This window comes from Chrysemys picta, chromosome 15, assembly GCF_011386835.1.
Source record: "Chrysemys picta bellii isolate R12L10 chromosome 15, ASM1138683v2, whole genome shotgun sequence".
NCBI classification, from domain to species: domain Eukaryota; kingdom Metazoa; phylum Chordata; order Testudines; family Emydidae; genus Chrysemys; species Chrysemys picta.
Genome location: NC_088805.1, coordinates 15,616,409 through 15,631,099, shown reverse-complemented (window position 1 = coordinate 15,631,099; position 14,691 = coordinate 15,616,409). Strand labels below are relative to the sequence as shown.

At 45.7% G+C, this 14,691-nt stretch overlaps 1 protein-coding gene across 1 annotated transcript; it reads left to right on the top strand.

Moving 5' to 3' along the window:
- Window positions 1-6,653: 6,653 nt before the first annotated feature.
- Window positions 6,654-12,990, top strand: GSC2 (goosecoid homeobox 2). The gene is made up of 3 exons (XM_008168876.4): window positions 6,654-7,087; window positions 11,500-11,747; window positions 12,343-12,990. Exons 1-3 carry the CDS (start codon window positions 6,784-6,786, stop codon window positions 12,445-12,447), a joined length of 657 nt encoding a protein of 218 aa, XP_008167098.2. The 5' UTR covers window positions 6,654-6,783; the 3' UTR covers window positions 12,448-12,990.
- Window positions 12,991-14,691: the final 1,701 nt, after the last annotated feature.

Sequence of the window (14,691 nt, the reverse complement as noted above, 5' to 3'; positions counted from 1 at the left end):
GGCATTTTTCTCTAGTTTCCCCATAGGAGGGATTTTTAAAACCTATAAATTCACTTTTGACAAATGAACGGCTAAAGCAGATTAACCTTTTTGTTAATCCTCTATAATGGCTTTCGAATCTCCTTAACCAATAAGAAAGCGATAAGAGCCCGTTTCTTTTCTTTTTATCTAGATCTACATTGTTCCCCCTTGTCTATTTTTTTCTTGTTTTATTTTCCTTTTCTTTTCTCCTATGAAATAGCCCTGAGATCTTATCTCTGGAGAGGCTCAGTAAACACAACATCAATAATCCCTTCCTTTTATTCCCTGCCAGTAACAGGGTGCAAAGAAGTGTCTGCCGATTGGGATTTGATTACCAGCCGCTATCAAAAGTCTCTTTGTAAGATCTGCGTGCTAAATCCCATAATTCTTTGATAAAAGAAGTATTACCAGTCCATTTTCTGAAGTGAAAGGTATGGGGGGAATGAAAGAAAGCAATCAGCAGAGATACTAATAGGCTAAATGCGTGTGTCTGTGTGGTGGAAAGGCAAGGACAGCAAGGGGAAGCTGGGGAAAGAAGCCCTTTGTTACAGACGGGAAATAGGAATTAATCCGTTTCAGGGTGCATGATTATTACAGCGAAAACCACACAGGGGAAGATTCTGCTCACACTTACACCAGTTTCAGTGCCTTTAGCCTGGATTGACATCCGTGCATCTGAGAGCAGTATCTGGGCAAGATTCTCCTGATGTTTGTTCTATGCTTCAGTGTTTTGTATAAGGGAACTTCTAATAATAAATAAACTCCCGTATAGTGGGCCTGATTCTCCACTGCCTTGCATCCTGTGTAAAGTAAGTAAGAATATAAGAACAGCCATATTGGGTCAGACCAATGGTCCATCTAGCCCAGTATCTTGTCTTTTGACAGTGGCCAGTGCCAGGTGCTTCAGAGGGAATGAACAGAACAGGGCAATTATCAAATGATCCATCCCCTGTCGTTAGGGTGACCAGATGTCCTGATTTTATAGGGACAGTCCTGATTTTGGGGTCTTTTTCTTATATAGGCTCCTCTTACCCCCCCCCCCACCCCGTCCCGATTTTTCACATTTGCTGTCTGGTCACCCTACCTGTCGTCCAGTGCCAGCATCTAGAAGTCAGAGGCTTAGGGACACCCAGAGCATGGGGTTGCATCCCTGGCCATCTTGGCTAATAGCTATTGATGGACCTGAACTGAACTAATTCTTTTTTGAATCCAGTTATAGTTTTGGCCTTCACAACATCCCCTGGCAATGAGTTCCACAGGTTGACTGTGTGTTGTGTGAAGAAGTACTTCCTTATGTTTATTTTAAACCTGCTGCCTGTTAATTTCATTGGGTGACCCCTGGTTCTTGTGTTATGTGAAGGGGTAAATAACACTGCCCTATTCACTTTCTCCACATCAGTCATGATTTTCTAGAGCTCTATCATATCTGCCCTTTGTTGTCCTTTTTCCAAGCTGGATGGTCCCTGTCTTTTTAATCTCTCCTCAGTGGGAAGCTGTTCCATATCCCTGATCATTTCTGTTGATTACAAACCCGACCAAGTCAGAAGGGAGCAATGAAATTCTCCCCTCACTCCAATCCCAGTATATTTACAGAATTATAGAACAGAGTTCTTATAATACATGATTCCAATACAGAGTAGCAGAGGGAGAAGGATATTAAGAGGTAAAGAAAGGAAAAGGAGCAAAGATACTTATATGCCTGAGACAAAAGATTTGTGTTTTCTAGTGAGATTTGAAAAGAAAGGGAGGCTCAATTGGCAGAAAGATATAGGGAGGCTTGCTTCCTCAGATATCAGGAGCGGAAGAGGAGAAGGTTTTCACTCTGTCAGCGATAAGATAGTGAGGAGACTCAGAGAGAAAGTCGGTGCTAGATGAGAGAAAGGAGACAGACAGGTAGTAGAGAGGTATGTGGATGGAGTGGCTCTCAAAGAGGCTCAAACGTGGAGAGATTTCCCAGGGTAGTGCTAGTGGGCTTCTCTTTCCTGGAGAACCCTCCATTCAGTACAAACTCACTCTGAGGGTATGTCTACACTGGGAGAGTTACAGTGCTGGCAGTTACAGCGCCGCTCAAAGAGCGCTAAAGGGGAACCATTGTTATGTGTTCACACTGTTAGCTGCCTGCTCAATTGTGTGTTCACACTTGCAGCACTTGCAACAGTCGTCGGAACAGTACACTCTGGGCAGCTATCCCACAGAGCATCTCTCCCTCTTCTGCCACTAAGAGTTGTGGGAAGGCGGAGGGGGTCGCGGGGCATCCTGGGTCATGTCCCAATGCCCCGTGATGCATTGCTTCGCATCCCAGCGATCCCTGTGCTTCCGTCTGCATTTGGCGCCATCTTTCAACGGTTTGTGTACTGCGCGCTCTGCTCTGCCTTTTCCGTCTGCAGGAATGGACCCTGCACCAATATGCTGCTCGCTCTCACTAACGCTTTCCTGCACTTCAGGAGACTTCAAAATATTTCAAAACGAAAAGTTGATGCCAGTCATGTAAGTGCACTTTAACAAATATGGCTCCAGAAATGTGAATTACTGTTATACAGAATTACCCAGAAATTCAGGTGTTCGTAAGTGAAAATGTATTCACCCCACACAGGAGAAAAAGAGAATCTAAGGAGTGAGGGGAGGATTTCTTCAGCCCTTCACATAAATGTGTCTCAGGACAGCCAGGAGAGAGCATATTAACCACCTTTAATACATCTGAGACGTGGAGTTCTCCTTTACCCAATTTGCTTTGAGTCAGTGAACTGAAATATTGGTACTCAATAGGAAGACGTCATATAGCATTGCCTGAAAAAATATAAGGAACTGGCCTTTATACAAGTTTTGTTTTGGTGGATCAAAGTTGTATGTACAAGGAAATTGATCAAAATGTTAATCAAACCTTGTGCAAGGTGCTATTTTTCCCATGGGGAGTCCTGTTAGGAGAAGAAAGGAGGTTATGCTAATATTTACTTGAAGGAAATAATGAGAGAGTGAAGCAGTGAGAATATTTGTGATCAAGTGTACTTTTATTTATTATATGTCAGGTGAAATATACCCGTACTGGAAAAGGCAGTAATAAAGAGACACTGAAACCAAGTAATGAGTTACACAGGAAAGCTTATGCTCTAATAAATTTGTTAGTCTCTAAGGTGCCACAAGTACTCCTGTTCTTCTTTTTGCAGATACAGACTAACACGGCTGCTAATGATCAGAGAGGCCTGGCTAACTGCTTGATTAGTATAATTACATAGACACAGCTCAACAGTTCATATACGGATCCTACTAGCATCACTGACTCAGAAAACGGAAAGTAGAAGATCTATACAGCTGTTTCATCCTGATGGAGAAAACAATTTCTTAAGTGACTTTATATTGCTGCATATTGAACAAAAAGAATTTAAAGTGGACTTTTGCAAAGGATTGTTAAGGGGTTTGCATACATGACCTTGTGAACCTTAAAACGGACGTTTGTAAATTGTCCCTTTAAAATGCTGAGAGAAACTGCAACTTGAAAGGCAAAGAGAAATATGCAACGCTGACCAAAGGACAACATCCAGAAGATGACCATGGAAAACATCTTGTGAAGACAGGCTGTTGACCATAACCTGATCTGAGACGGTTTAAGGTCTGTGGTGTCACTCTTAAAAAATGTCTGCAAACTGCTGTGGCCAAGATGTTTTGCACTTTAGGATTATGGATTTTTCCAGGGATAAACACACTGAGGAATAGTGAGCAACTACCAAAAATAAATAAATACATAAAATTAAAAGTAAAATAATTACAATAAAATAAAAAATCTGAAGAGGTTCCCTGTTTTCTTGTTGGATGGTGAGAAGATGACTTATGGATCGTGACTTATGTTCCGTTGGGCCATTTCAGATTTTTGTAAGACGAATGAATTGCGTCCTGATTGGTCCACATCAGCTTTTTGAAAGTGACCAGCCCAATGGACAACTTCCTAATTGGATAAAAGAGACTGATTTTGTTAACCACTTCACTTCCGGAAAGCCAAAAAAATCTGTATGGGAGAAGACAGATTTCAGACTGGCCACCTGAGGTGTCCTCCTGATGACATCAAGTACCTATACTGGATAAGCACCTTTAACTTTCTCTCTCTCTCTCTCTTCCAGCTTATTCATGTTTCCTATTAGCAAAACCAGAATAAAACCATTCTATCTGTCATCTGCTTCATCTGCTGTGCAGCAACAGTTCCAGCACTGTCCTGTAACTAAGTTGACCTCTGGGTTGACCTAATCTGGTACCACGATTCCAGCACCATTGACATGACACTGAGGTTCCCCAGTCCCTTTGGCTCATCCTAGTTTGGTGATGAGGCCCCATGCCAACCACACACCACAGAGGGGCCTTAACCCCTCTGGGTCGACCTAATCTGTCACCATTGACACAGTACTAAGTCTCCGGATCCCCTCTCCGATGCTGATGTGACAGAATGGAGCAGCAAATCGAATTCCAGATGTGTGAAGAGAGTGACACCATCCATGACCAATTGCAACAGACTCCAGGATGTGAAAAGGCCAAATGAAGGCAGGATCCCATCCCTGGTCTCATGTGTCAAGCTGTAGGGCCAGAAGCATCTGAAAAGAGAACACTTGACATGTAACAGGTGATACTGAAAAAAGTAGCGAGACTTTAGGAAAGAACTACGAGTGGCTCATGGTCTGTGGCCATATCTTATGCCTTGATCCCATTAGTTTTGATGAGCTAAATGGGGCAAGCTGCAATGGTACCTAGATGGGAGACCTTCAAGAAACAATTAATTAAGTAGCACTCTTCTCTCTTAGCTATTATTCACCCAATGCCTTGGCATGGTCTGGGAGGCACAGTGCTACAGACAGTGTTATTTTTAGATGAGACACTGTTGCCGATTCTTATGATTGTATTGCAAGTCTTGTGATAGTTGACATTTTTCTTAAAGCGTCAGTTCCTGGAGTCAAGTTATCATGTAAAAAAAGATGTGGAGAAATTGGAAAGGGTCCAGAGAAGAGCAACAAGAATGATTAAAGGTCTTGAGAACATGACCTATGAAGGAAGGCTGAAAGAATTGGGTTTGTTTAGTTTGGAAAAGAGAAGACTGAGAGGGGACATGATAGCAGTTTTCAGGTATTTAAAAGGGTGTCATAAGGAGGAGGGAGAAAACTTGTTCACCTTAGCCTCTAAGGATAGAACCAGAAGCAATGGGTTTAAACTGCAGCAAGGGAGGTCTAGGTTGGACATTAGGAAAAAGTTCCTAACTGTCAGGGTGGTTAAACACTGGAATAAATTGCCTAGGGAGGTTGTGGAATCTCCATCTCTGGAGATATTTAAGAGTAGGTTAGATAAATGTCTATCAGGGATGGTCTAGACGGTATTTGGTCCTGCCATGCGGGCAGGGGACTGGACTCGATGACCTCTCGAGGTCCCTTCCAGTCCTAGAATCTATGAATCTATGTAAGAATCCCAGCTTTCATTTAATAAAGCAAAATTTCTAGCCCTCAAGGCTGCAGAGAAAAGCTTAAAAATGTGACACCTTCCCCCCAACGGCTCAAAAACAAGAAGGCAAATAAAAAAAGAACCCAAAACATAATACTTGTAAAATCTCATGATTTTGGGGACTGTGACATGATTTTTGAATGCTCATGGTTGACAATACTGGACATAAGGCTCTGACGACATCCTGGTCATTAAAGATCCCATGGCAGATTTTGTAAGAAAGGAATGTTAACTCTGGTGTCATGACCCAACTTGTGTGACTGGAGTGTCTAGCTCCCTAAATTCTCCCTGCAGTTCAGTATTCATCTTCACTTCTTCTCAACTCGAATGTGGTGTGGCTATGCCCTGGGATAAAGCAGACATGTTCCACCTCATAGGTGGCTGCACCTCAATGGTGGGTGATTGAGCCCTTTACATACCACTTGCCTACCTCACAGGAGTGTCGTGAGCCTAATTAATTTTTATAAAGCACTTAGAGATCCTCCTATGAAGCATACGAGACACATACAAAGTATCTGTAGTATTGTTATTACTTGGACAGTGGGGAAAAATACAATTTCCCTGTGGTCTGAGCAGAAAATAAATCAGCAGTCATGGAGAGTCCTCACCTAGCAAAGGGCTGCACTGCTGCTAAAAATGATTTCCCCCCCCAAGCTCAGCTCCCCTCCCTCGCTCATATTGTATGATATGACAGTTCCCTTTTGATGGGCAAGCTTTCATTTGGCCAGAGAAAGGGATAATTTGCTTCTTTTAAGGAGTTAATCCTCTGGTCCATTTCTGGGCTGGAGAACAGCTATTCTCCCCCTGCCTTGGATCGGAGGCTCCAACACAATGGAGATCATACCCACCTTCAAATCTACACTCGAGATGGAGAAATCAGATTTCCTTCCGGAGTCATTTCTGTAGGATTAGCTAAATCTTAGATCCACACTAACCCCTCACAAAGCTGCCAAGATTAGTTAGAATTTATTTTATTCGCAGGGGGGTTTACGGTTTTCTTTCCAAAGGGATTATATATATATATTTACTTAGGGTGGCCTCAGTTGTAAAGCAGCTAGCTTAGAAGGGGGGAAAAAGGCATGTATGTGTATATATATAAAATAAAAATCCCAGGAGAAGACAAAACAATAATTCTGTCTGGCATCACTGGTCTGGTTTAAAAAGCATCCAAGTGTCAGCCGTCTTTTCGCTGGGGAGCCACAGTTTGGTCTCTCCCAGAGAGCCAGCCCCACTGTTTTCAGCTACTGAATGTGAGCTGCCAAGTGCCACAAATACAGTTCCGGGAACAGGATGTCTGCAGAAGCCCCATTGGACACAGAACTCAGCAGAAGAAGCCTCAAGAAGCAATGCTCGTTCACCATCGAGAACATTCTCTCCAGCCCAACAGAGAGAAGTCCCCAGGTTCTGGTCCCCTTCTGTCTCCAGGGGATCTTGGACTGTGAGCCCAAGGGGCTGTGTGGGCTGGAGGCCATCGCTGCTGGCTCTCTGCAGGAGGAGGAGGAGGAAGAAGAAGAACTGGAAGCTGCTGGGTGCAGCTGCTGTTGCTGTTCTCATGCAAGCACCCGTTCCCTGCAGGATTCTTCAAATTGGCTAGGTAAGTATTCTCCTGTTTTATGAGTCATTGTGTGGATCCCATAGGTGGCAGGGCGGGGGGCATTGCAGCTGGCACTCACGAGAGCACCAATACTGTAAAGTAGCAAAACCTGGGACTATAGTGACATTGCTGCATTGTGGCCTGCAGCTCTGTCATCATGCACAGGGATTTTGTTAGCCCTCAACCTCAGCAAAGTTGGGAAGGGTCAGTTCTCAGATGCAGGGCTCCAAGGAACAGCGCGGGTGTTGCAACATATAATGTAGGTGATTCAGTAGCTGGCACACTTCTTTCCGAGGCAGTATTATATCAACGTCCCAACACTGTTTAAACGTGGCACTGGGCTGCTGCTCTCTAAGATAAAGAAGGAAGGCCCTGAATTCTGATAGTCATCAATGAACCTATGGCATTTGTTGCAACCGTAGAGATGTTGATCTAATTCAGGTCACTATATTCTGCCAAACTACATCGCTGCTACAGCTGGATATTGCTCCTTGAGCCTGTAGTTTGTACAGGACTGATGTGCGTTTAAGCATGTGTTTAAAGTTAAGTACGCTTAAGTGCTTAGACGAATCAGGGCCTATTTGCTGTCGTTCACTCCAAGAGTGGCTGCATTTCAGGGCGGATGAAGTGGTTCATGTATGGAATTTGTATCTCAGTTTAAGTGTGTCAAATGCTTTGGGACAAAAGGTGCTATATACATTTAAGACATTAGATTATTAGCAATAATTTATTGTTTATATTTTTACAGAGTAACCATAGTTTTAAAATGACTAGTTATCATTTGTAAAGCACTTTGAAGATGAAGAGCATGGTATAAGAACTAAACACTTTACTGGGCTAAAAGCTATGGCCAGTGAGTAAATCTTCAGTAAAGTATGCAGGATTTGGTTCATTATTATGGGAGTGACTTAAGTGGTAACATTTTCGTTTCATTATATGTAAAAAAAAGTTATATTTCTATATCAGTTAGTTCTGGAACAGCTGTTGTATAATTCCTGGCACAGTAAAGAAAAAAGAACATGCAGAGATTTCTTAGTTACAAGTAGTTATGATGAAGTCTCCCACATTTGGGTTTAAACTGGTTTTTACTAGTAAGCATCCTCCAAAATGGGACTTGCACACCTGATGGCAAATACAAGCTCAGACCAAAGGAAAAGGCATTTTTTCCTCATTACTCTCCATGACTGTCAGTTTCGTGCCATTACTTTGAATGTGAGTATGGGAGAACTTACCCTGAATTTCATATAACATTCTGAGTTTGGTTTGTGCTACGGAGAAGTCTCCATGGACCATTGCACGGAGACTACCAAAGCCGTTTCACTTGAGAGCACAACAGGAGTGTCCTGATGTGAAAAGCTAGTGTAATCTGCATTACTTGGCACCGTCTTTTCCTACCAGGGACCGCAAAACCACCTGTGGATTCTTGCTGTAACCTAGCCAGTCCTAGGGTTACCATATCTCATAAATAAAAAAAGAGGACCCTCCACGGGTCATGGCCCCGCCCATTTCCCCACCCCTAGCCCCGCCCAACTCCGCCCCTTCCCCCACCCTAACTCCGCCCCCTCCTCCCTCCCACTCCCAGCCAGGGGGAAAGGGCTGCCCCAGTGCTACCAGCATCACGGTTTCCCGGGCAGCCTCCAGACCCTGCGCCCCCAGCTGGCGCTTCCCCAGCGCAGCTGGTGCCCGGGAGGGGAAGTGCCCAGCCGGGGGTGCAGGGTCTGGAGGCTGCCCAGCAAACCGTGAAGCCGGTAGCGCTCGGGCTTTGGGCAGCCCCTATGCCTCCGGACCCTGTGCCCCCAGCCGGGCACTTCCCCTCCGGGGCTCCGGCGGCTCTGCGTAACTTAGACTGTATAAGTTACACAGAGCCAAAGAGGAGCAGAGCCCCCGCAGCTGGAAGCTCTGCTCCTCTTAGGCTCTAAGAGCCGGGCTGCCCCAGCGCTACCGGCTTCAGGCAGCCCCCGTGCCTCCGGACCCTGCGCCGCCGGAGCCCGGGAGGGGAAGTGCCCGGCTGGGGGCGCAGGGTCCGGAGGCAAGGGGGCTGCCCGAAGCCGGTAGCTCTCGGGCAGCCCGGTTCTTAAACAGAGCCTCCAGCGGCTGGGGCTCTGTGTAACTGACACTGGGTCAGTTACACACAGCCCCAGCGGCTCCAGCCCTCGCGGCTCTATTTAAGAGCCGGGCTGCCCGAGAGCTACCGGCTTCGGGCAGCCCCGTGCCTGGAGACCCTGCGCCCCCAGCCGGGCACTTCCCCTCCCGGGCTCCGGCGGCGCAGGGTCTCCAGGCACGGGGCTGCCCGAAGCCGGTAGTGTTCAGGCAGCCGGGCTCTTAAACAGAGCCGCCATTTTCCCGGACATGTTCGGCTTTTTGTCAATTCCCCCCGGACGGGGGTTTGACTGCCGAAAAGCCGGACATGTCCGGGAAAAAGAGGACATATGGTAACCCTAGCCAGTCCCACAATCCATCATGACCACAAAGGCAAACATTGGCTGTCCAGTCTGATGTCTCTTTCCTTTACCCTTCTGTGACCATGGACCCAATCCTGTGACATCTCAACTGCTGGCTGAAGGGCTCTGAGCACCTTCAGCTCCCTGTGACCTCAGTGAAAGCTGAGAGAGCTCAGTACCTCGCAGTAGGGGGCCCTTAGCCTTTACAAACTCCAATGAGGCTCTCTGGGGGTAAAGACCCAAAACCCCTGGCAATGAAGGCACTGCCCTGCATCAGCCATAGAAGCTGGTAACATTTCACAGTGGGGAAGCAAAGCTGACAGCGTCACTGTTTTCTGTGGGCTAGCTCCCTTTTCTCCTGTTGCTTTCCTTTTCATCCGCCTCACAGGGAAGTTTCTGCAGACCTCTGAAAAACAGGTCAGGAACTGCCTCCGCTGGCTGCTTTCGACCAGCAGCGCTCAGACACTGGTGTATGCGCTGAGATTGCTGTCCGAGTCCTAATGGGAACCCACAGTGGCAGTGTTAAACCCAGCTCAGGTTGGAAGGTGTTCTTTCCTGACCCTTCCTGGAATTCCCCCTTCCCCTTTGATACCACTCGAGTTCTGCAGAGTTAATCGATGCAGATATCTGCTGCTTCCGAGCACTCTACAATCCTCCTGAATTCTGTGGGAAAGAGAAAGACTTCCCGTTAAATCTTGTTAGATTTTTTGGATATACCCTTGAGTTGTGTGATGGCGAGGGTAGGGGTGGATCTGCTATAATGGAGCTTGGGACCCTACTGGAGAGCTGCTGACTCTCATGACTTCGGGTGTTTTTCTTAAAGCCCCAACTCCTGAAATTAGGAGGTTCAGTGAAAATCTCCCCTTTCATTTGAAAAAGAAAAGGTTGTTTCTAGCCCCCCTGATTGCAGAGAAAAGCTTGAAAATGTGGTCCCAGTGCATCCTGAAGGCTAACAAACCACAAAACAAACAAAAAGAATCCCAGATTTATTGTATTAAACCATCTTGTAGCTTTTAATCCAAACTCATGGTTTTGAGGAGCCTGACTCGTGCCATTTTAATGCTTGTGGTGGCAATACTGCAGCTGGGCAGTAAACCAGGAGAACATAGCCAGAATTCCTTCACCCTTCCCGAGTGGAACCCTCGTTTCCTTTTTGTCTTTTTCCTCTTTCTTCTTTTTGTCTCCTTCCTCTGAAGCATCTGGGACAGTCCCAGAGCTGGAGAGGAGACACTGGAAGGGGCTGGCCAGGGCTCTGAGGTGGCCCCAAGCATTCTGTCTCTCAGGTGCTCGGCTGGCTGGTTCTTGCTCACATGCTCAGGGTCTAATTGATTGTCACATGTGGGCTCAGGAAGGAATTTTCTCCCAGGTCAGATTGGCGAGGGCATTGGGAGTTTTTCACTTTCCTCTGCAGCTTTTGGGTGCAGGTTGCTTGCTAGGACATCTGGGAGCATCTCATTTCCTTGCCACTGCAGAGGCCTCAGGTACTGGTGCACCTCAGTCCCTCCTGTTCTCTGCCTGTGGCACACAGTCGTCTAGTATCCTGAGGGCTGGAATACCTTCCTCCAAGTGGTTGGGTTTAGTGTGCAGGTGCTGGGAGGTGTTGGTGGCCTGTGAAATACAGGAGGTCAGACTAAATGATCTGGTGGTCCCTTCTGCTCTTCAACTCTACGCCTCTCCTGGAACCTAGAGAATTCCAGTCAATCGCTGTCTCCTACCCCAGGCCTCACATCATGGCAGCTACGCTTTCATTTCATCCAAGGGGGCTGAACGTGGCTCTGTCCAAAGCCAGTCAATGCTGATTCATCATGAATCACCCAGAGGAGCTCAAGCAGAGTCTGAGTATGCTGCCTCCATAGCAGCCCCAACTTCGGCCTACGTGGAATTGAAGGGGGACAGGCCTTTCTTCGGAGAGCGCTTAGTTTGTTTTGGTTCTGTAATCAAACTGGTAAATTCTAACTCTCCTTTTATTAGACACCAGGTTCCCCTGGCCCATGAGGCTAATTCATCCCACTGCCAGGGCATGTAAGAACCTTCGTGGGAGCCAGAATGAGCTGCAGACCTTCCATCAGATCCAAAGGCGGACCCGCCGGCACCGGACCATCTTCACCGAAGATCAGCTACAGGCCCTGGAGGCCCTTTTCAACCAGAACCAGTACCCAGATGTCATCACTAGAGAGCATCTGGCCAACCGCATCCACTTAAAGGAGGAGAGAGTAGAGGTGAGATTCTTCCACACTACAGAGATCAAAACAATTTTTGCCCCTGTTCACTAAAAAAAATAAAGAGGAATCTGGTTCAGGAGCCATTTTTATGCCCCCACAGGGGGTTGCAGATGTAGCACCTCAAAGTGCAATTGAAAAAACACATTGTAAATTCCGTAAGCCATAGGATAAGGCCAGTACACAATGGATGTGTGCAGAACACTCACACATTGTTTTTATGGCCTGACACACTCACAGGCACTCTTGCGCACGCTCTCACACGTGCACACCGCTTAACTCTGCAGTCACTGCCCTGCTTTCAAACATTTTCATGTTCTGCAGAACACTTTTGTTTACCATTGGGATTCCTGGCTCACCTGCCCACCTTGAAAGTAACTGAACATGAACTCCAGGGAAGGAGTCCTCAGGTGGCTCTTGTCCTGAGTTACCTGTGCGGGAGCAGCCTTCATAACCAGAGTAGAACGTACTGCCAAATCCTACCACTTCCCGTCATGCTGTAAAATCCAAAGTTGTAAATGCCAATTGCTTTCAGGGCTGGGCCGTTTCATGGAGGCTAGAGATAAATGTTGCATTTCTTTTATTAAATGTCTAGGTTTGGTTTAAAAATCGACGGGCCAAGTGGAGGCATCAGAAAAGAGCTTCTGCTTCGGCTCTGCTCCTTCAAGGCACCAAAAAACCCTCGGAGGAGAACTGCTAAGGGACTGACACTAAGTCTCACAGGGCTACTGTGAAAAGCACCAGTTGCCCTGATCCACTGGTTTTGCAGCAAGGTGGGACAGATGGAAGAGGAGTGGGGCTGGAGAGGGAAAGCAGTGAGGGAATCTTCTGATTCGATGAGGTAAAGGGCAGGTAAAGGTAGGTGCTGTATTTTCAAGTCCTTAGCTTTTTCATCCAAAAAAAGTTCATCTCATGACAAATAAAACAAACGAGTCATAGGGCATGTTCCTCAAAAGCTTAAGCTGAAAAGTTGCCAAATGCCAAAGGTGGGGATAACTTCAATGTTAGTATTGTAGATGCATGTATGGATGATGGAGAAAGATTTCTCTCAACTTGTCTTTGTTCCTGTACAGATAGCGCTGTGCCTGTTTTGTTGTTATAAAGTAGATTCGGAGACTATTCTGGATAATGGCCTGGGGTTTACATTGTTTTTACAGTGTCATGATGGTGTCTACAGTTGCATTTTGGGGTCAAGGTGGATACTGATTAATTACACAACTCATTCCTTAAACAAACTAACAAAGGCTCTATTTGCATTCTTCAAAAGAAATTCATTCATGTACAGAGTAGGGGGCATCAAAGTACTATTAGTACTTTCAAACTAACGTCTTCAACTAACCTGTGTTAACACATGGCTGTAGTACAGTTTGTTGTTAGTGCAGACAAGGCCATTTGTATACTGAGCAATCTTCTCTTTCCATGATGGACCACTCTGCAGCTGCTCTGCTCGCAGTGTGGGTTGGGTTTGCCCAGAATGGGGCAACAGCAGTTGCCAACCCCAAACAAAATGGCAAAAGAGAAATGAAAACTAAACTGTAGCACTGCAGAGGAAAAGCAACACCTGCTGCTATGGGTAGCTACTAGAGTTTCTACTGCTAGAAGGGTGTATTTCACCAGAGAAGCTGGTTGTTTCCTTTTTTTGTTTTGTTTCACTCAGCTTGGATAATTAAACTAGATCCGTCAGTTTCACTTTCTGGTTCTCACGCCCTAAGACCTTGCTTTGGGGTCTGGAGTGGTGCATTGGGCTTCACAACAGCACAGAGGAAAGTTTCAGCCCTAGAACTGTCTATGTGGTGCCCCACCTGCTGTGTAAGTGCTAAGGATGATAACTGTTTGCAGTGTTGTAGCCATGGCCGTCCTAGGATATTAAAGAGACAAGGTGGGTGAGGTAATATCTTTTAATGGATCAACTTCTGTTGGCGAGAGCTTGTCTCTCAAGATATTACCTCACCCACCGTGTCTCTCTAAGGATGATAATTGGCCATGTCCTACAAGGCCAGCCAGCTTTTGAAGAATCGTTCCTGATTTCCATCCCCATTCTATGTTTTATTCCTTGCAGACAGATTCCCTTTCATTTTCAGACTTGGATCCCTCCATGATAATTGTGGGGAATGGGGTGTGTGTGTGTATGCAGTAAATGCTGCTGGAGTTCTTTTCAAGTAAAATAAAGATTCATAAATCAATGTACTGGGGAGACAGCTGTTACTGGGACTGGAGCCCTGGCATCGAGCCTGCCAAACACGATGCTCCTGACAAAAGTAGTAACGCTACTAATTTAAGTCCGCAAAGATTCTGTCACTGTAAATAACACTTTGCACTTCCACAGCACCTTTGCCTTCCTTCTGTGCTGCAGGGCTGACACCAAGAGCCACACACCAGTGTAGAATTTTCAACACAAGGCAGGGTATTGAGTTAATCCTGAGTGATGCCATATTCTGGTGGAGAATGTGCTCTACTGGGGGTCTGCAGCTGAACAGCACAGCCCTGAAAGTTGGGAGCGCTGGCCAGGGTGTGGGGCACGGCTAGGGGATAACATATCCAGTGTTTGAATGCTGGGAATTGTAATCTTGTTTTAGGATAGGACACGCATACAGGCAAATAATACTAATCTGTTTTCCCCAAGCCAACTACCTGAAAAGCACTAATTGAACATTAACGCATTATTTATCTTTTCAAAGGTATATATAGGGTTGGCAGGATTAGATTATCAGTATATGTCAATTTCACCAAACACATACAAATCAATGAAAAAATATATCCATTGATAATAATCAAAATTTACAGATGGATAAAGTGAATGAAAATGCTGCCTGAGAATTTGTTTAATTTAAAAATATTTACTTTGTATATTTTGACATGTGATGCGGACAATTTGTGTTTTAACGGTTGTAAAGTTTTAACTTTGTATATCTCAGTGTCTTCTCTCAATAAATAATGATTGTTT

Bases quoted from the DNA above. Each gene is read 5' to 3' on its own strand.
- GSC2 (XM_008168876.4), top strand. From the start codon at position 6,784: ATGTCTGCAGAAGCCCCATTGGACACAGAACTCAGCAGAAGAAGCCTC. The intron at 7,088-11,499 runs GTAAGTATTCTC...TCCTTTTATTAG, and splicing joins GGATTCTTCAAATTGGCTAG to ACACCAGGTTCCCCTGGCCC. The intron at 11,748-12,342 runs GTGAGATTCTTC...TTAAATGTCTAG, and splicing joins TAAAGGAGGAGAGAGTAGAG to GTTTGGTTTAAAAATCGACG.